Source organism: Labrus mixtus, chromosome 10 (assembly GCF_963584025.1).
Source record: "Labrus mixtus chromosome 10, fLabMix1.1, whole genome shotgun sequence".
Taxonomy (NCBI): domain Eukaryota; kingdom Metazoa; phylum Chordata; class Actinopteri; order Labriformes; family Labridae; genus Labrus; species Labrus mixtus.
Genome location: NC_083621.1, coordinates 1,166,750 through 1,186,749, shown reverse-complemented (window position 1 = coordinate 1,186,749; position 20,000 = coordinate 1,166,750). Strand labels below are relative to the sequence as shown.

The window sequence follows — 20,000 nt, the reverse complement described above, 5'->3', positions numbered from 1 at the left end:
AAGGTATTCTCTTTTTTTAAAGATTTATTTTTGTGCCTTTAATGGAGAGATAGGACAGAAGATAGAGTCTGAAATCAGAGAGAGAGAGAGAGGAATGACATGCAGGAGGGAGGCCACAGGTGGGATGTGAACCTGGGCCGCCCGCTTGAGACGACAGCCTCCATACATGGGGCGCGCGCACTAACCACTGTGCCACCAGCGCCCCACGTTAAAGGTATTCTTAAAGATGATCCTCTCAGTTTGATCGACAGAAATATCAAACAGAGCGACAGAGAACAGGTGAAGACATCATTAATGTGACACAGAGGACCGTCCTGTACGGAGTCGAGCTCAGGAGGAGATCTTTGCATGCTCAGGTAATCCTAAAGGACGACTTTAAAATGTTGAAATCAGTAATCAAACATTAAACCTGTGAGGGAAATTAATCCAAACCGACATTCAGGTCAATCCTCAACATGGAAGCAATGTCCGTCGTTTGGACACATTTTGAAGACGACACCTGAACAAAAAGAATTCAAATCTAAACACTGAGGAAAAACTGTTTGAAAGAAATGAAAGTTATTTATTTTCTACTGTTTGAGAGAAGTTCATTTTTACTTTAAAACTAAAATGTGTCGTTTTCATTTTATTTTATTTATTTGTTTTATTTATTGCACAAAAAAACCCATAATAGATCAATGGAAAAACAGACAGTACATAATGATTAGTTAGTTAAGAAAATATGCATTTTGAAATAAATGTTCTGGAGGAGCCAAATAAAGCCAGAGGGGCTCGTCGAGTGGCCCTCCTGAAGAGAAACATGTAACACACAGACAAAAACAATAAAGCTAACAAGAACACGTACTCAATAAGGTGTAAAAGAAAGCAAAACAAGAAAGAGACAAATTAAAGAAGAGGGGGAAAAGGAAAATAAGCTCTTATGGCAGAGAAAGATTATGATGGTGCTTTGATTTCAGTTCAATATATTCAATTAATAACCACAAAATAGTTCATCAGATATGCACTCATTCATTAGAAAACATATCCCAGCTTTAATAGTTGAGCATATTTACAGTAGAGACCTCATCAGTGAAGTATGAGGGTGAAAAACTTAATTAACCTTCATTAATCCTAATCGAGGTCAAATGTTCAATTAATCTTGATATTGATTTGAGGTCAAATCGCCCAGGCCAGAGATGTTTGTTTCCTCTTTTTCTCTAAAATGAATGTCAGTAAACACAGGACGGTTATAGAGAAATATACTTTTAATAGAACTATAAAAAGGTCAAAATGTTTGGGTAAATGTGTGCGTGCATTTACGTGCATGTTTTGAACACCGTTATTTCTCGTGTAGAGAGAAAAATGAAGTCTGAATTTGAAGACTTACCGCCACTCAGAGTAATAAAGTACAGGACAGTAATAAACTGCAGGAGGACAGAGTAATAAGTTGAACCTGTGCAGTAGAAGTCTTACCTGCTCAACATGACTAAAATACTCCTCTGTAAATACTGCCATAATGTGTGTGTGTGTGTAAATCAGTGTGTGTGGACACGGTGAATTTAATATCTGAGAAATAGTTTGTCTGCTGCAAACTTCCTGCAGAAGCTGATTCTTTACATTTCTGTGGATTTCTTTTATATTCTGTATGATTTGTTAATTTCAGCTGGAGACAATAAAAGTATATTTCTTAAAAGTTGAGAGGACGGTTAGTACAGAGTGACAGTGCACACAGTATTTTAATATATATGACGTAGGTGACTTACTGCTGACAACCTGCTCACATGCCTTTATCCAGAAAAAATAATAAAAAAAAGGTCTTCAGCTCCTTTCAGTGATTTCACGATTTGTGAAAGTTAATCCGTGATTCAGTCCAGAGGTGAATCAGAAGTGTGGAGAAACGGAGCTGACGACGCGGGGAGGATACAGTCCACTTTGAAATCATAAAAAGGAAAAAAGCAAGTTACGACCAAACACGCGCAGAAAAAGTGTCAGAAAATAAGAAATAAAGACGCTCAGGTCCAACACGTGAGGGCTGGAGTATCTGTGAGTGACAGTCCGCGAGTAAAACGACACTAACAGCACCGGGAGAAGAAGGACAGAGAGAGGAGGAAAGAGAGGCCAACACTTCCTCTAAATTCACCAAACTAATCTCACTATTCTCCACTCATTGATAACCGGACACTTCAGATATCCACGTCTCCTCAGCAGCCGCTCCGCCGTCCCAAACTTCAGCCTCAGGCGAGAAAACCAAAAGTGCGCTGAGCGACTGTCGGAGAGCAGAAACTTTCCACCAATCAGAGGGCAGGCCAATCAGAGAGAGGGCCAATCAGCGAGGGGGACCGTGCTGGACAAATTTGGAGCGGGTTAAAAACGGAGGGGGGGAGATAGAGGGGCATTAAGTCAAATCAAGTGAAATCATTTATTAGTGACAGAAATAGAGTCCAGAGCCTGACAGGCTTCACTGAGGGATTAATCGTCTTCATGAGCCGACCTGCTGTTATCCCTCTGATCGTTTATAACAACTTTAAATGTAATATTAGGCTTAATTATTTTGTATTAGTAGAAGTAGGTGACGTAGTGACAATGGGTGTAAATAAATGAATGTATTAAGGCTTTATTATAAGAGAACTGTATATGTATAGGTTATACATTTGTTTTAAAGGTGTGTGTGTGTGTGTGTGTGCGTGTGTGTGTGTGTGTGTGTGTGTGTGTGTGTGTGTGTGTTTTATTATTGTGTTATATCTGAAAAGTTCTATAAATAAATAAAGCTTGATTGATTATTCTTTATTTAATGTTTGAAACTTGTACATACACTGTAGCCTACTGTACTTACTGTATTGCTTAATGCTCTGAGCACCGTGAAAGACTGCTCCAGGTAACGTTACGGACTAACACTGCCACCTCATGGCAGCTGGTGGTATTACAGCAAATACCTCAAAGTTTGCCTACAAACTGAGAGAGAGAAAAAAATATATATATATGAGCGGCAACAAATGATTAAACGATAAAAAGAAAAGAAGAGCCATGAATTGGACTTATCAAGCACAGAGGGTCCAAAGTGGGGGTCCTGCCTTCCAATATGATTTCAACTTGTATATTTTAGAAGATGTCCTTTACTATTCCTGCAAGGGGCAGTTCATCATGATGCATGTTGTTGAGACATGTTGTAGGCTGAAATCAAACACACGACTGGAGAGATGTCAGAGTGAGGGGGGGGGGGGGCTGCACATACACACCAAGACCGGCTGTGTCCTCAGCGGTCATTGTTTTTATTTATCAAGAGATTTCATACCATGCAGTGCATTTAGGTTGCATGTTTTTAGACTGCGCTTTGTATTGTGTGTGTGTGTGTGTGTGTGTGTGTGTGTGTGTGTGTGTGTGTGTGTGCAGCGAGAGGTTATTGGACCCATTTTTGAGACATTCAAATTCTCTGTCTGAGATTTTTCATTAGCACTGGGAGCCTTTTACAAAAAGGTCACAAACAATAAATAATGGAAAAAAAGGTTTTGATATAAATGTTGATAAACTATTTTTCTAAACAACTTTGAATGATTTTGAATATTAAAAAAAACTCACCCATCTAATAAACCTTATACTTATCATACTAGAACATTTTCATGTGTAAAATAAAGTTCACAATGATTCCTATATTCTGATTCATACTGCGACACATTAGTGCCCTCTTCTGGTGAGGAGAGGAACTGCACGTCAGCGTGTTCCCGAGTGCAGGTCCTGTAGTCACAGATCTGCATGATAACCAGAGAATATATTAAGAGACTTAGAGACACACATTGAGGCCGTTCAGACTTTAATTAGAGGACTGATGTGTTTGTTATTAAATATATAATATTATGTGTGTGTGTAATTTTACACAAATAAGGACTTAGGGACGGATTGTCACCTGTCTTTGTAATTATCAAATTTTATCTTCAGTACACACACACACACACACACACACACACACACACACACACACACACACACACACACACACACACACACACACACACACGTCTATCTGTACAATTCTACAATTCACTTATCAGACTCTTTTATCCAAAGCGACGTACATCAGAGAGTAAGAACAACACAAGGATCTAGAAAAAGGAAACAATGTCCCTTTTTCTTAATTTGTTTTTGGCTTTATTTCCTTTTTTGTTAAAATTCTTTAATCAATTGGGCTTCATTAATCGATAGATAGATATAGATACCTTTCAAATCCCATTGTTTACAGAGACATAGATGTGCATGTTCTAATGAGAGTTTTACCTCACTTTCTTCACCAAAATCTTAGGTAACACTTTATATTAAGGTGCTTGTAATAAGCATTAATAACAGGTAATACGTCACTTATAAGACCTTATTAGATTCTTATTAACACAAATAAAACTATATAAGTGTTAATATAGGCATAATTAACACATTTATTATGTCTTATAAGACACTTATAGGCTTGTAAGATATCATTAACACAAAGAAACTTGTTTATAGACCACTTATCAAAGTTCATAAGATGTTTATTGACATTAATACGACTTTATTAGGTTCATATTAATGCCTTATAAAGGTTAATAAATACTTTATTATGCACTTATTAACAGCTCAGTGGGAACAGGGTCCAACTTTCAAGTAAACGCAGAAACAAAAAGGAGGTCTATTGAACTTCCACTCAAACAGTTTTTGAAAACAAAAAAAGCTACTACAAATATAAGTTATCTTTAACATTAAAGAAGATTATGAAAACATATGGTGTGTCATAGATACCAACATATCTGATCAAATTCAGGGAAAAGCAGAGTTATTTTTAACCCATGTTACTGTAAATAAAGTGTTGAAGGTGGACAAACATCAGAAGACTAGGACACCTGGAGCCCAAGGTCTGAATACCAGTCAAGAGACGCACACAGGAATACATGTTCAAACTCTGTATGTAAGGAACACAAATATTACAATATACAATTTACTAATGCAATTAAGAACTAATTCAATAAAGTGTGCACATGAAATCAAGCAAACATTTGAAGTGTCTAAGCCCAGTGTTTTTCATTGGGCTCAATCCAGGTGTGTGTTTCTGTTTCATCTGTGCTCTCTGAAGTAGCGAAGGAAGTTCTTCATTATGTTTGGAAACAGATTTATTTCTGCTTTGTGAGAAGAGGATGAGAGAGGAAGAAGCGCGAAGGAGAGGACAGAGAGATGACTACCGTTACAAACAGAGGGTTAACTCAAGGATGCTTCAAAAGGATTTCATTCTGCACTTGCAAACATTTTTAGGACCCACAAGCAGTATATCAAAAACAGCTGGTGAATTCTGAAGAAGCAGAGGCCAACTTATTCTGACTTTGACTCATTTATTTTTAAATCTTGTTTGTGCAAATATTTTCCAAAAGTTTCCAAATTGTTACAAAAGCAGGATATTGTAAGTCAGTATACAGAGACGGGTTTTGCAAATAAATGGGCATTATATTATTGTATGGTTTATTTTTTCAAACTAAAATATTAAAAGGACAATATACAACTGTTTAACCAAAACTCACTGTAAAAACATAAAGTCATGATAACATACAATTCCAAGTTAGTTTTACTTCAAGTCCACGAAAATGTTGTGTTAACTCAATATTATACGTTCATGTCACCTCAACTACATGAAAGGTTTCCAACTTTGAAAAGTGACTCATATTACCTTAAAAATGGCGAGCTCTGTGGAACCCACCTTGCTCACGGAGACAGGTGGTCCATACATCTATTGTTAGTGCAACAGAAGGCGCAACTGTTATTTGTGCTCATCTGCAACATGGGATGGAAAATGATCACAAGGCTTGAGCACTTTAAAAAAAGAATGTGAAGCGCGGGTCCTCTACTACTTCATATGTGTGCATAGTAAATTAGAGCCCCAGCGCTCTGAGAGGCTCTGAACTAAGGTTTTTCTATGGGAGGGTTTGTGGCACACCCTGCTGTCTCCAATGGCAATATAATAAGACTGCAAATTTGTTGTTGCTGATAGTGATGACCATGGTGGTGATAATAATGATGATGTTGTGGAAGAATATTATAATCATTACAATAACCTCAAGTTGCTTATTCATTCATTTTTTATTATTATTTATTTGACCAGAGAGCCTTTTTTACTCGCGCGAGATTTCTCCCGCAGCCGCCCTGTCTCTCACACACCCCTGAGACCGGGGGCCAGGGAGAACCCTCGCCTGGAAAAACCTCCTCATGCTCGTGTGCGTCTGAACCTCTCTCTTCATTCAATCTAAAGATTCCTTCCCAACTTCCCAGGATCCTCAGGGCTCGGCGGGGGGGTGGCGGGGGGCGTCCCAATGCGATCAGAAATACAGCGTGCAGGTTTTTCTGCAGTATCTGACTCCTGCTGAGCATGAAGCACAGTCTGTATCTGAGGGCAAGTTTAAGCATTAAACCAAGCTGCTGTTTTCACAACACAGAGGTGAGGCCTGCTGCAGGTGTGTGTGTGTGTGTGTGTGTGTGTGTGTGTGTGTGTGTGTGTGTGTGTGTGTGTGTGTGTCTCTGTGTGTGTGTGTGTGTGTGTGTGTGTGTGTGTGTGTGTGTGTGTGTGTGTGTTGGCTGGCTCCGTGCTAGGATCAATAGGAAAGCTATGACTTGTTTTGTGCACAAATGAAAAGTTTTGATCTGACGCTAAATGTTGTTGTTAAATTCCTCCCCGAGGCGACGAGCTCTGCAGGAGAGAGAGAGCTGAGGGAAGTCGGGCGTGTTACATCTAGCAGGTGGGCGTCTTTACGGCAGCAGCCTCGGGTCAGAGCTTTTATTTTATAGGATTATATAACAGGAAAAATACTATCGGTATTGAATAACTGATGTTTTCTCTGCACGGTGTTGTTGTGTTCATGTGTTTGTAGAATATTCTGTCTGCAGAGCGATTGAGACTCATCCATTTAAAGAGGTCTGATTCATGAAGCTTAGGATCGTCTTCACCACAGCACTGGTTTTTCAACTTTTATCCCTCAGTGGGTGCTTCCTCAAATCTGAGGAAGAGCATTTTGTCTCGAAACATCACTTAATAAAATCTTTCAAACGGGAGCTTCTAGGTGTGCAGATCTCGTTTTCACAACATTTATCTCAAAGCCAGAGTTTCTTTGTTATTATTACAGTTCCAAAATATGTGTTCAATAGTTATGAGGTTTAGACTTCACTGGTTCAAGGAAATTATTCTTCAAGGAGGATCCCAATGTATCCCAGACCTGTCTTTATTTTCCTTTAGATTAAAATGTTAATTAGTGTAGTATTGTTGAGCTCCTCTTGTATTAATAAACCTACATATTAAGGTTCATAACCACCAGTTAAAGTTTGTGTTGAAGAGAATAAAAGTGGTTATTTTCAAAATCTTCTTACTGCTCATAGTGAAGTCGTTGGTATTAAATACGTTTAAATGACACTTTTAACTCTCTTCTCTCCTAAAAGGTGATACAGTATTGATGTGTAATTTCCAGTTCATAATGACCTCACTGTCAATGATTCTGCCAGCAGAGGGAGACAAACCACAATATATCCTCTTAAAACAATCTTTAATGGATAAAGGATTAAAAGCTGTTTGTATCCTGTTAAAACAACCTCATCTCTTTGTTCTTAGCAGCAAATATCTTTATTAATTTATGCTTTTTTTTCTTTTTTTTTTAAACTAGTTCATTAAAATTGTAGTTTCAACCCCAAACATTTTAGTTTTGTTGCCGTGGTAACAGCAGTTATATATCACAACTCTACACTCATTAAAGAGGGGTGTTGGAGAGACTTTAAACTCATAAAACAGAGTTCTGTTTTCAGTTGTGAGGTGTTATGGATAGATTCCCTTCTAGGTCAGGAGCGATCAGCTGCTCCTGTGATGACAGTCAGCTGGGCTGGAGGAGGTTTCACTGCTCAGCTGGTTGTGTGTCTCCAGAGAGTCGACACCATCAGTTGGCTTTCTGTGCTTTTTGTTTTATCTCAGTTGTGTTTTATTTTATTTTATATTATTTCCTTTGGGCCACTTTGTGACTCCTTCCATTCAATTCGATTCAAATAGCTTTATTGGCATGAATGTGTAAAATATATTGCCAAAGCATATAATGACAAATAATACAATAGTAATAATGAAAAGTAATAATTAGCAATTAAATATTTTAACAAAGAAAAAATAAATAAAAAATTATATTAAAAAAAGATTTTAAAATAATAATAATAAAAAAAAAAAATATATATATATATATATTTTTTTTTAAAGCGTAATTTATTATTTATAGTGTGTGCGTGTGTATGAGATTAACACAAGTGTTATGCCGTTCCCCCTCTGTTCTCTGACTCCCACTTCTCTTTTGTTTTGTATGTTAGTCTTTCATTTTGTTCCAGTTAGTGGTTTGAAGGGCTGTGCTCTTCGTCCCCCTTAAAGAAACCTAAAGCCCACTTTATGTGGTACCTTTGATTGATTGATACTGGTGGGAGTCAATTTAATAATGCTGAAAGAATCCCTTTTTTTAGTTTGTTCTGTTTTAATGAATATTATACATTCAGATCACTTGTGTGTGTTTGGGGTGGGGGTGTTCTTACATTTTTTAATGACATTATAAAACCCGATGTAGCATGCCAACATGAAGTAGGTTTGAATGATTACCCTTATCTACACAAACACAGTGATTAAAAAGTGTCATGTTGATATCTACATCACTCTGTAGGATTTAAGGCCGTAACTTCTTGAGTTGATGTTTTTAATATTAAATGTATTTTATTTATCATTATTCTTTCATCTGTCTATGGTGCCAACAGGAGGAGTTATAGTTTGATAGATGAATTCATAAACACTGATACATCTGATCGGCTAAAAGCAGTCTGAAGGCGCTGAGTGAATATCACCAACAAGATCAAGTCATGTTATCAGCTGACGTCCCCGAGTGAGGTCTCGTCCAATCAGTGAGCCCGTGTGATGCATGTGTAGTCATTCAAAGAAGAGGATGTTCAAAAATGGCTTTTAATAATAAAAAAAAGAAAGAAAAGGAAATCCACCATGCTGACTTCTGCCTCGTTAACACAAACCTTGTAGATAGAAAATGGCATTGGACGTCGACACAAAGCGTCCAATTCAAAATAAATAAATACAACTTCCTCCCAAAAACGTGTGAGAAACAAAAAAAGCGTAACATCTTGTCTTACAACAAAAAACACAGAAATCCCACAGATACACACCAGAGTCTGTCACACAGAACAGAGAGAAGAGAACGTTTGACAAACTGGGCTCAAAATGCAGCAAAGTGAAATATGAGGAGTTACCCTGCTCGTCCAATCACAGACCGGTCTGCAGACTACAACCAGAGGATGTGAGTTTACTATTAAGAGTCAGATTCAAAGCGGTGTTACACAATAATATGCAGTCAGTAGTATTCAATATTTCATAACTTAGTACTTGTTTTTTAAAGGAAAGCAAAAAGCTGCCGTTGTGGTTGTGGTGTTTTTAGTACAATCAAAACCTCTCGAGGTCTCTGAAAGAAATCACCGACAATAGAGCTCAAAAATACCACAGCAGCGTGCTTCTGTTTAGTGCTAAAAGCCCGACGTCCCAGACTTTCTTCAATGCATTTCTTACAGCAGATTTTTTTCAGACATTATAATGAATATCAGAACAACAACTGGTAACAATCTGTTCAATATAAAGAAGTGTTTTTTACTTCTCCATAACTTGTTGTTAATTTATGAGATGAAACGATCAGTCGAGGAATCTTTTTAAGAAAAATGTCAAAAATTCAGATTCTAGCTTCTCAAAGGTGAATATTTTCTGGTTTCTTTAGTGTTAGAGAACAAAAAAAATGAATACCTTTTGGATGTTTAACCCTCAGGCATCAGTTTAATTTACAACCCTCTTAAGTCACTGAGGACAAAAATGTCCACTTCCAAAAAACTGATATAAAAATAGAACAGATTGATATTTTTTTCTACTTTTTTCTGCATAAATCTCTTAAACAACTTCAGCCCTGCTCAAAACTACCAAATATTGAATAATTATCAGGAATTTAACCCTTTAAATGCCCGTTTGATTACTTGATTCTGGTTGAAAAAAATATCAATCTGTTCTATTTTTATATCAGTTTTTGTAAATTGGACATTTTCGCCTTCCAATGTCCAAACAGGGAACTACATTTGACATATCCAAGACTGATTTTTTTTTTAAATCCCCCAGTCACCAAATATTTGTAATATGGAAAATAACTCATTTTTGTATATTTTTCTTAAATAACAACAGTGACATCAAGTAATCAAACTGGCATTTAAAGGGTTAAATTCCTAAAAATGATTAATTGTTTGGTAGTTTTGAGCAGGGCTGAAGTTGTTTAAGAGATTTATGCAGAAAAAAGTAGAAAAAAATATCAATCTGTTCTATTTTTATATCAGTTTTTTGGAAGTGGACATTTTTGTCCTTAGTGACTTAAGAGGGTCGTAAACATGTTTCACAGTGATCTATTAAAAAAATAAAATGTGCATTCCAAAATGTGTCAAGAGAGAGTCTTTCTTACAAAAAATGTGTGCCCAATGCACTAACAGAGACAAAATGATGACCAGATGAAGAGGAAACATTTGACCAAATAGACAAAAATGTCCATAGTGATGCACGAGGGTTAAAGAGAAAACTAAAATAAATGTTATTTGCAGCGTGAGTCGGACATTTTGATCAAACACAGTCATTTTGACTTCTATCCAGTAGATATTAAGAAAATAGATGTTTCATGTCGTTCGTTGCTGGATGGTTATTAGTTAAGGTTAAAAAACTGGAAGCAGGAGTAAACAGACGTCTGTCAACATCTCTCAAGTTTCTCCATTACTTTGAAGATACTGTGTGTTTTAATAATAACTTTTATTATATAGAACCTTTAAAAACAACACAGGTGCACAGAGTGCTTTGACATAAGAACAACATTTGAACCAATCAGAGAACCCCAAACACTGTGGTTTAGGTCTCTCATCTTAAACGGTATAATGGCCGTTATTTCAATGATTGATTGATGTCTTTTATTTCGATTGAATACATTAAAAAAGTACCAAAGATTTAAAAGAGCCGCAGAGAGAAAACAGTCTAAATTGCATTCTCGTAATGTTTCGGTGCCAAAATGTTGCCAATGTATTTTTTTAAATGTAGAGAGCGTGTAGGAGTTAGCCTGCAACGTTTTGGTATCCAAACAGGTTCAGGAAATATAGAATTCCATTTTTGCTAGACTCATAACAAAGTTTAAAACTCTGGTTTCGTGACAACTGGAGTTTCTTGTTTGTGAAACTCCTACACAGAGAAAATATGAAATCCTTTTGTCGGCAGAGTCAATCATTTTTTTGTTTTTAAAAACAATGTATTTGTTGATTTCAATAATGAGCTTAAGACGTGTTTGTTTGTAGGCGGTTTATTGAACTCTCACCGGCTAGCCGCTTACTCCTGCTTCCAGTCTTAATGCTAAGCTAGGCTAATTTCAATCCGACTTTAGTTGAACTAATTCCTTTAAATTATGTTCAGAATTTTCTGAAAGAGGACTTCTGAAAAAAGACAAATAGTGGATATTATTGATTTACTTTAGGATTAATGGGGGGGAGGAGCTTATTATTTAGTTAATTATAATACTTCAGTGTCATTACAAAACATTTCTTAATATTTCAGAGAGCACAAACGCTCCCGTTCAACACACCAGTGCTTTAGTGAGGCAGCAGATGCTAGTTAGCTTGTTTAGCTTCCACTGCTGCAGTTAAACAGCAAACAGGAGAGACTGCAGGCTGCGCTGATCCCAAAGCTGCCGACAGATTAAACAAACCAACGGACGACTTTCCTTCACACAGACCAGAGAATATACAACAATAAAAAATAAAAAAAAACAGATCTGCGCTTTCATCATGAAAATGCTGGTGTGAGGAAACACGACGCCATAATGTGCTTCTAGAGAGAAAAACAACCTTAATGCAGCTGGGTGCTTTTATTTTGAAGGGGTCACATTTAAAAGCTTAAGGGCTATAAGTGACTGACCAGGACTTGATTAGAAGCGGCCCAGTTCTTATCTTGGCTGACTTTCACATGAGTCTGCCCTCCTTAAGCTAATCCTACGCTAGCTGGCAGCCACTGTGTGCTATTCATGCTTTCTTGAAGGTAAAGCCTACCCATACTAAGAGTGAGGTAAGAGCTATCATGTGCAAAAGAACATGGCGATCAAGCAGCCTGCATCCAGTTGGCACCTGGGAAATCAGCAAGTCATTTTAATTTGATGTGTGTAGTGATGGTAAGGAGGTCTGTAGACATTTCCTCCATGTGTCTTCTCATTATGTGTGACATAAGAAATTAAAAATAAACACTTATTTAAAGTAAAAGTCACAAACAGACACTGGAAAATAAATAAGACTTACAAATGTAACAGGCTTCAAAAGACCCGAGGGTTGGTGGCTAATTATTCTAGACTCACTGCTTATGGATGGAGACGAACCCACTGAAAATCTGCATTACCTTCAGCTGACTTTTCACCTGCCACTGTGACAAAACCAAAAATAGACACAGATTCAATCAATAAGACCAGTGGCAGGTGAAAGCTGAGCTTGTTGTGTGCAGATCTGCCAACAGTTTTTTTTGCTGATTTACGCACAGCCCCAGAACTTGACCCTGTCAGATTAAGTCCTATTTGGATTTTCAGTTGGATTCTTTTTTTTTTCACAAGCAGTCAAATCAGCGGAGACACACATGGAGAAAAACTCACAAACACAGAAGTTAAGACAGCTTAACTAAAATGAGTTAAAATCCAACTTTAAGTCAGCATTTTCCATCCCACTTTGTGTCAGTCCAGTATGATGCAGGCGAATAAAAAAACAAGAGAAAAATAAAGTATTGCACTGGTTTGGTGTGAGTCTATGGATGGGTAGTCATCATATAAATAACAACAACAAGAACCAAACAGTAATACCATAATAATAACCGTAATGCTAATAAAAACAGTTCAGACTAAGGTCCCCCCCCCCTCCCCCTGCTGATTACCACTGCTGCCAACTGAAGTCATCGTTGGATCCAAAGACCAGGAAGAAGCCCAGGATGGTCGCGAAGATCACTACGTTACCCGTTAGCACGAGTGCACACGCCCCCCAGGCGATCTGTAAACCAAACACATTAATAATTCAGTTAAACAAATGCTGCCGCACGCTGCCAGGCTGCAGAGCATATTTAGACCAGAAGCAAGTGTGGGGGTGTCAGCGGCAACAGTTTACTACAGAATCACTTCCACACTCTGCAGCCAGTCTCAGTCAGCTGTTAGCTTCACTGCTCTGTAGCCAAACATCATTTTGAAAGCAGCATTTTTTAAAGAGGACATATTATCCCCCTCCTCCACCTTTTCAAACAATGAATGAACATCTGTGCTGTGCTTTGGTCAAAATATAACATGAATCAAGCACCAGAGGAGGTTTGTGACCCTGTATAAACCAGCTCTCTCAGAACGCTCCGTTTTGGTGTGTGTGTCTCTTTAAATGTAATTCTTTTCCAACAACAAGGTACATTGATATTTAGTCTGCCATATTAGGACTTTCTTCAGGTTTGGCTCACTGTTCAATCCAAAATAAAAAAATGTCCCACTTCTCACATACAAAGCCTTAAATGGTCCCATTATAAGTTTATGAAGACATAGTTCGCTATTGCCCAACAACAACAACAACAACAACAACAACAACAACAACACTGCACTTCCATTAAACAGGCTGAACCCTAGGGGGGGTTCAAAAAGTATCATGGGAGGCAGACCCTTTTATTATTGGGCCCTTTCCAATTTTCTAGTTTGGGTTCAGGTACTTTTATGAATTGACTTAAAATGTTGATTTAGATCAAGCTTTAAAAGCTGTAGCTACGGCTGCCTTGAACCCGCTCTGGTTATGCTGCTATAGGCTGTCACATCTCAAATGGTTTTCCCGGGGTCTTTACCTTCTCCGTATGTAAGCTTTAAGACAATATAATTGGTATTAACCCGAGCACATGGTTCACTATTACCTCACAACAGTATTGCACTTACATAATGGAGGCTTAACTGCTGAGTTTTCAAAAGTAGTATGGGAGGCAGAGCTTTCAGTTATAGGCTCCTCTCCTGTGGAACCTTTTTTCTAGTTTGGGTTCAGATTCCTCTCTACACATATTACAGATTTAAATGTTGCTTTTAGATAAAGGCTATAGCTAGAGCTGCCGCAGGCTAGGCTTGAACCAGCTCTAGATATGCTGCTGTAAACGGAGACTATCCGGGGGCTTCACCATAATTCACTGAGCTCCTCTCTCCTACTCTCTCTCTCTCCACCTACATGCTTTCATGTCTCCAAAATGCTTGCCCGGGACATGAAGAAATATATAAGAGCATGGTCTGAATCTGCTCGAAATGCAGGTTTCATGAGATAACTTGTGTGGCAATTTGACGTCATATAAACATCTATAACCTAAATTAACATTTTGACCAAAGAAGGAAATGTTTCAAAAGTACATTACTGTCAGCGTATCTCAGGGAAAGACCAAAAACGTTCTCACTGCCCTACACCGTCTGTGGCTCTCAGATCCAAACTTTGATGTCTATTGGTGTAAGAATTGACAAAATTCTGGGGCCGCTGGTGCCGCAGTATGGAAGCTTTAGTCTTCCAAGCGGGCATCCCAGGTTCAAATCCGACCTGTAGCTTCTGCATGTCATTCCCTACTCTCTCTCTCTCTCTCTCCCATTTCTGACTCTATCCACTGTCTTGTCTCTCAAATAAAGGCACAAAAAGCCAAAAAAAAAATCTTAAAAAAAAAAAAAAAAGGCTGTATAAATTCTTTAAAAATATATAGTTTCCACAGAAATGTTATACAGAGTTTGCACAGGAGTTTTTTTTAGGCCTGGTGGCATCTTTTTGAGGGGAGCTCAGCTGCTGGCCCCCCAGGGTTCCCAGCCTGAGGTCACTTAAAGGCATGGTTGGTCATTTTCAAAAAGCATAAAGTGTTGATCATTGCTTTAATGGGTTAAGAATAGAGCGCCACAGGACTGAGTCCTAAAACCAGGAAGTAAGTTAGCATTTGAGCGCCATGGGGTCTAACGTCTAAAAGTCAACGGGGATTTTGAATGTGTTTGTGGTTAGACGCCTGAAATAAGGTCTGTGGTTAACACAAGCTGAAGAGATGTTGGTGTTTTGTTAGACCACATAAACTACGTTAGGTAATACCTCCACTTGTGAAGTTTGAAGTTTTTACTCGTCTTTAAAAAGGCGGTTGCTAACAAGTGGCTAAATGTGACTACAGCGGTCGTCGGGGACATTAAACGTCATCACGCCGGACACAGAGGGCGGGAACTCTCTCACTAGTCGGAGATGTCTCCTGTAGGTTTAATCTTTAGGTTCAGGTGAATATTATGTTAGTAAACTATTTATTAAGCTACGTGGATTAGTTTATCGGAGATCGTCTGAAGCGTAACGCTAGTGACGTCACAATCATCCGACCGTGGTGTAGTTAGCTTTAGCATAACGTTAGCTTTTCACTTCTGTCGGCCGCATTGACACTTCAAACATCATAAAAATGGCGTTCATCTGTGAAGATTATCCTGCTGAACAAAACGCCTACGCTTCAGAAACGTGTGTTTAACACAGAGATTATTTTCTGCAATGATCCAAAATCCAATGAAAACATCCCATAGGAGGATTCTTGTTAGACGCCGTGGAGATGATACTTCCTGGTTGGCCTACAAAAATAAGTCATGTGGTTTGTTCTCTATATGTATGAAAGTAACAGAGAAGGTTAACTTCCAAGTTTTCAAAGGATGCAGAGGTGGATTGTTCTCAAACATGTGGTGTAATCTGCAAAGACTGCTTCTGCTACTCACTACTTCAGCTCTTGCAAAGACAATGGGCAGGCCAAAGGCTGAGATGACGATGCCCGTCGTGAGGAAGATGGCCAGCTCTTTGCAGGCGTTACTTGCGGAGTCTGTGTCGTCAGCCACCCTCCGTGAGATGCAGTACGGGATGGGAGATAGGATGTAGAAGAAGAGGAGGAACAAAGGCCAGTATTTACTGCAGAGAGAAGAAGGGGTAAATACACATGTTGCTGTGAAATGATGCTGTCCCTAGTGTACTAAACATTATGTCCATGAATAGTCATGACACGCCTTACTAATCATTTAAAGGGTTGACTCATGGTGAATCATCATTATTGTGATATTTATTTTATTTTTATACTTGGTGGAGGGCTTTTCGCTGCCGACCTGCAGTACCCACACGGCCCACCAGGGGGCCACTAGTCGGGGACCACACTTTGGGAAGCACTGCTTCAGATATAACCGCCCTTTAAAGAAACAGTCCTTTTACCCCTTTAGACAATGTGCATGTGTTTAAAAGCCGATGGTGACAAACCAGAGAATCATGTCGACTGGTTCAGTAATATTACCAGATTTAGATCTGATGCAAATGTCTCTCTGCAAACGTCTTTAGCCCGTTGTTTGCAAACTGTTACAGTGTGTCATGTTAATTCAGCTAGATTTGTAAGATTCCAAAATTATAAAACTAACTTGAAGATCGAAAAAGGACAGAGAAAACGTTTCAATGTAAGATGGATTCATTAATTTAATTATTTATATAGAATAGAATTACTTTATTGATCCCAAACTGGGAAATTGTGGCGTTACAGCAGCATGTCACAAATAAAACAATATATGAATAGATACATAAATAAGCACTTAAAATATAAAAAAATAAGAATAGGAAGAGATTTATACATCAAGGCTTTAACTCAACATTCCTACTGGTTAAAACAATGAAAATTAAATACAACATTTATTCAGGCTTGTCAACTGAATGTAAAAATACTTGCTGGAGGTAAGAGATGTAAGTTTGCAAAAACAGTGATGACAGTGGTAAATATGTAATAACGATATAGGGGGTTATCCAGAGCTGTGCAAATTTGTGGCTATGCAATCAAAGATATTTATGTTCAAGTGCAGGAGTGTAGATACTTTATCAGTTGAACTATATATTTATATCTGAGATGTAACTTTTGTTAGATCGACTTTCTAAAGCTGCTAAACATGAGACGATGACTGACACTGAAAACGCTGCACCTCTAAATCTCTTGTGAATAATATATTCAGGGATGTACACTCTGCTTCTCGCTCTGTCACTCTCTCTTTTTCTCTTCTAAGCTTCATCCTTCATCATCATCTTCCTCTTAGCCTCCGCCGTTGTACAAAGGCGTGAGGAGACAAAAACGAGATAACTGGCTTCTTTTCTATAAATGAAGGTGTTGTGATTGAATAAATTGTTTTTAGAAGTGTCCCTGAGCCCGTGCAGTGATTTATATATATTCACTATTTGATATGTTGTCACTGTGCTGTTTTCAACCAAATACAGGGTTTCATTGTTTTGAAAATAATCACTTCCTGTTTTTATTTACATTTTACACAATGTCCCACGTTTTTAGGATATGCGGTTGTAGAAATGCTTCATTTCATTTTGATTTAATAATGTAACTTCACTCAGGTATACATGTGTCTGATGTAGGGCCAAAACTCACATCTCGATATTGTTTAGCTGAATGGCGATACTCGATATATATCCATATGTATTTTTTAACAGTGAAAACACATAACACAAAATAAACTACCTGTTTGTGAATTTAAATATTAATATTATAAAATAAAAATGTTCCTTAAATACAATAAAAGAGAGAGAGAGGAGGACAGTCAGTCATCATCAGTGAGATGAGGTAAAGGTGACCTGGCACCTCTATAACGTTATTTTAATGCAACATAAACTATATCCATCTTAACGATATCGTCTTACCCTATATCTTGTTTGAAAATATATCGATATATCTTAAAAACTCGATATATCGCCCAGCCCTACTTTGATGTAGCAGGTTGGTATCAGGGATGCAGAGGATCATTTCACTGCCTCTGAGCAGGTTAATCCAGACATGCTTTCACACCTGTATTAAAAGCTGTAAAACCTCTGATGGGATCACCTGAGGTGCGTGTGTGTGAGTGACACACACACACACACACACACACACACACACACACACACACACACTGCCAGGCTCACATGGTGTGTGGTGGTAGTACTTACTCGTACACAGGGAGGGCACATCCTAACATGAGGAACATGAGGCCAATGGCCCCTCCAAAGGAAAGGCTAATGAGAGCTGCAAAACAAGCAGAGAGGGGGGGGGGGGGGGGGGATATCAGCATGGACGTTTTCGCAATTATATCTATTTACATAAATTGCGTGTGTGTGTAACCATCAACATTTTCTTCATCGTAGCAGAAGGGCCCATGGCTGCAGCTGTAGCTACCATGTGATGAATCAGCTGATTACTAAAGTCAAGGTGCAGCTAGCATTACACATTAATAAAACACTTTAAATGTTTATTACATGGGGGCAGTTTGTTAACAAGCTTCAGTTTATATTCACGTAATTGTGCTGACTAAGTAGAAGCTTCTTCCAGCCAAAGGGATGAAGGCTATTCAGCTAATGCTAACGACAGTGCTAACCCATCCGCTAACTTCTTCTTCTTTACGGTAACCATGGGAAACAGCGCTGGACACGGCAGACGTCGTCGGGATATTTTGGGGTTTAATGTGTTAAAAGTGAGGCAGAATAAAAAAGACTTCAAGGTAATGAGGAGAAGAAATGTCTTACCTTTGATCCCAGCCATTTCTTCTGGACAAAAAGCTCGACTCACAGCCCTGACGGATGACAACAGTGCCCCCCCCTCTCCTCCTCCTCCTCCGGTCCAACCGAGCCTCCTACCCTGCCTGTTGTGTTGCATTCAAGTGCAGCCAACTATATCGGCATTATGACTATAACCAGGCTAAAATATTTTACAGTAGTAAAAATGTGTAATCAGAAAATTTACCTCAGGTAGTAAAGTTTAGTGCGACTTACAACGATCTGGTAGGCATAATATATTAGTTGTAACACTGTAATATAAAATACATTTTCATAGTTTGAATGTATTACACTATATTGCACATTTCAAGTTTACTTTTTCTTTACATTTTATTTTATTTACCATTTTGTTTTGTACCTTTTGCACTATTTAGAATTTATTACTGTAAATATTATTTATCTTATTTTACCTTATTTTATTTTATCTTATTTTACCTTATTTTATTTTATTTTATCTATTTTACCTTATTTTATTTTATCTTATTTTACCTTATTTTATTTTATCTATTTTACCTTATTTTATTTTATCTTATTTTACCTTATTTTATTTTATCTATTTTACCTTATTTTATTTTATCTTATTTTACTTATTTTATTTTATCTTATTTTACCTTATTTTATTTTATCTATTTTACCTTATTTTATTTTATCTTATTTTACCTTATTTTATTTTATCTATTTTACCTTATTTTATTTTATCTTATTTTACCTTATTTTATTTTATCTATTTTACCATATTTTATTTTAGCTTATTTTTATTTTGGTTGTATTGCACCGTAGGACGGAGACAAACACAATTTCAATACCACTGTATGTCTGGCATATTTTGAAATTGACAATAAAGTCGACTTTGACTTTGGAGGATAAACCGTGTGTAATAAATTAGTCTATGATTTAATGTTGTAAACCATCAAGGGCATTTTTTAAAAACTATTTTACACAATGTTTACAATATAATCCGGATTTGCAAAATATAAGGAAACGTACATTATTTCCCCTTAAGGTATTGGTAATTTAAGGTATCAGTAATTTTAGTATTTTTATGTCTCTTTTATTTAATATTTTCCATTTTCAATGACGCCTACCCACAAACGATGCACACCTTTGTACCAACACTTGAAGTGACAAATATCTTGAACTGTAAATTAATTATAATTTGTCAGACACAATTATAAAACCTTGTCACAAGTTACAAAAACAATATTATCCAGATGATTTATACGATGTCTAACTAAGTTTAATTTGCAAATTTTAATTTTTTGGCTCGTCTACTTAGATTAGTCACACAATTATCATCCTTACCAAAAGGTCCAGGACTAAAATTGACTCAAATTTACATAGTACATTTTCAA

At 37.5% G+C, this 20,000-nt stretch overlaps 1 protein-coding gene across 1 annotated transcript; it reads right to left on the bottom strand.

The window, feature by feature from the left end:
- Window positions 1-8,939: 8,939 nt before the first annotated feature.
- On the bottom strand, window positions 8,940-18,725 carry LOC132981604 (leptin receptor overlapping transcript-like 1). The gene is made up of 4 exons (XM_061047547.1): window positions 18,619-18,725; window positions 18,046-18,121; window positions 15,810-15,996; window positions 8,940-13,083 (listed from the first exon to the last, which is right to left on the bottom strand). The coding sequence occupies exons 1-4, from the start codon at window positions 18,632-18,634 to the stop codon at window positions 12,967-12,969; spliced, it is 396 nt and encodes a 131-aa protein (XP_060903530.1). The 5' UTR covers window positions 18,635-18,725; the 3' UTR covers window positions 8,940-12,966.
- Window positions 18,726-20,000: the final 1,275 nt, after the last annotated feature.

Bases quoted from the DNA above. Each gene is read 5' to 3' on its own strand.
- LOC132981604 (XM_061047547.1), bottom strand. The intron at 15,997-18,045 runs GTAAGTACTACC...TTCTCTCTGCAG, and splicing joins TGTGCCCTCCCTGTGTACGA to TAAATACTGGCCTTTGTTCC. The intron at 13,084-15,809 runs GTGAGTAGCAGA...TTTGGTTTACAG, and splicing joins TCTTTGCAAGAGCTGAAGTA to ATCGCCTGGGGGGCGTGTGC.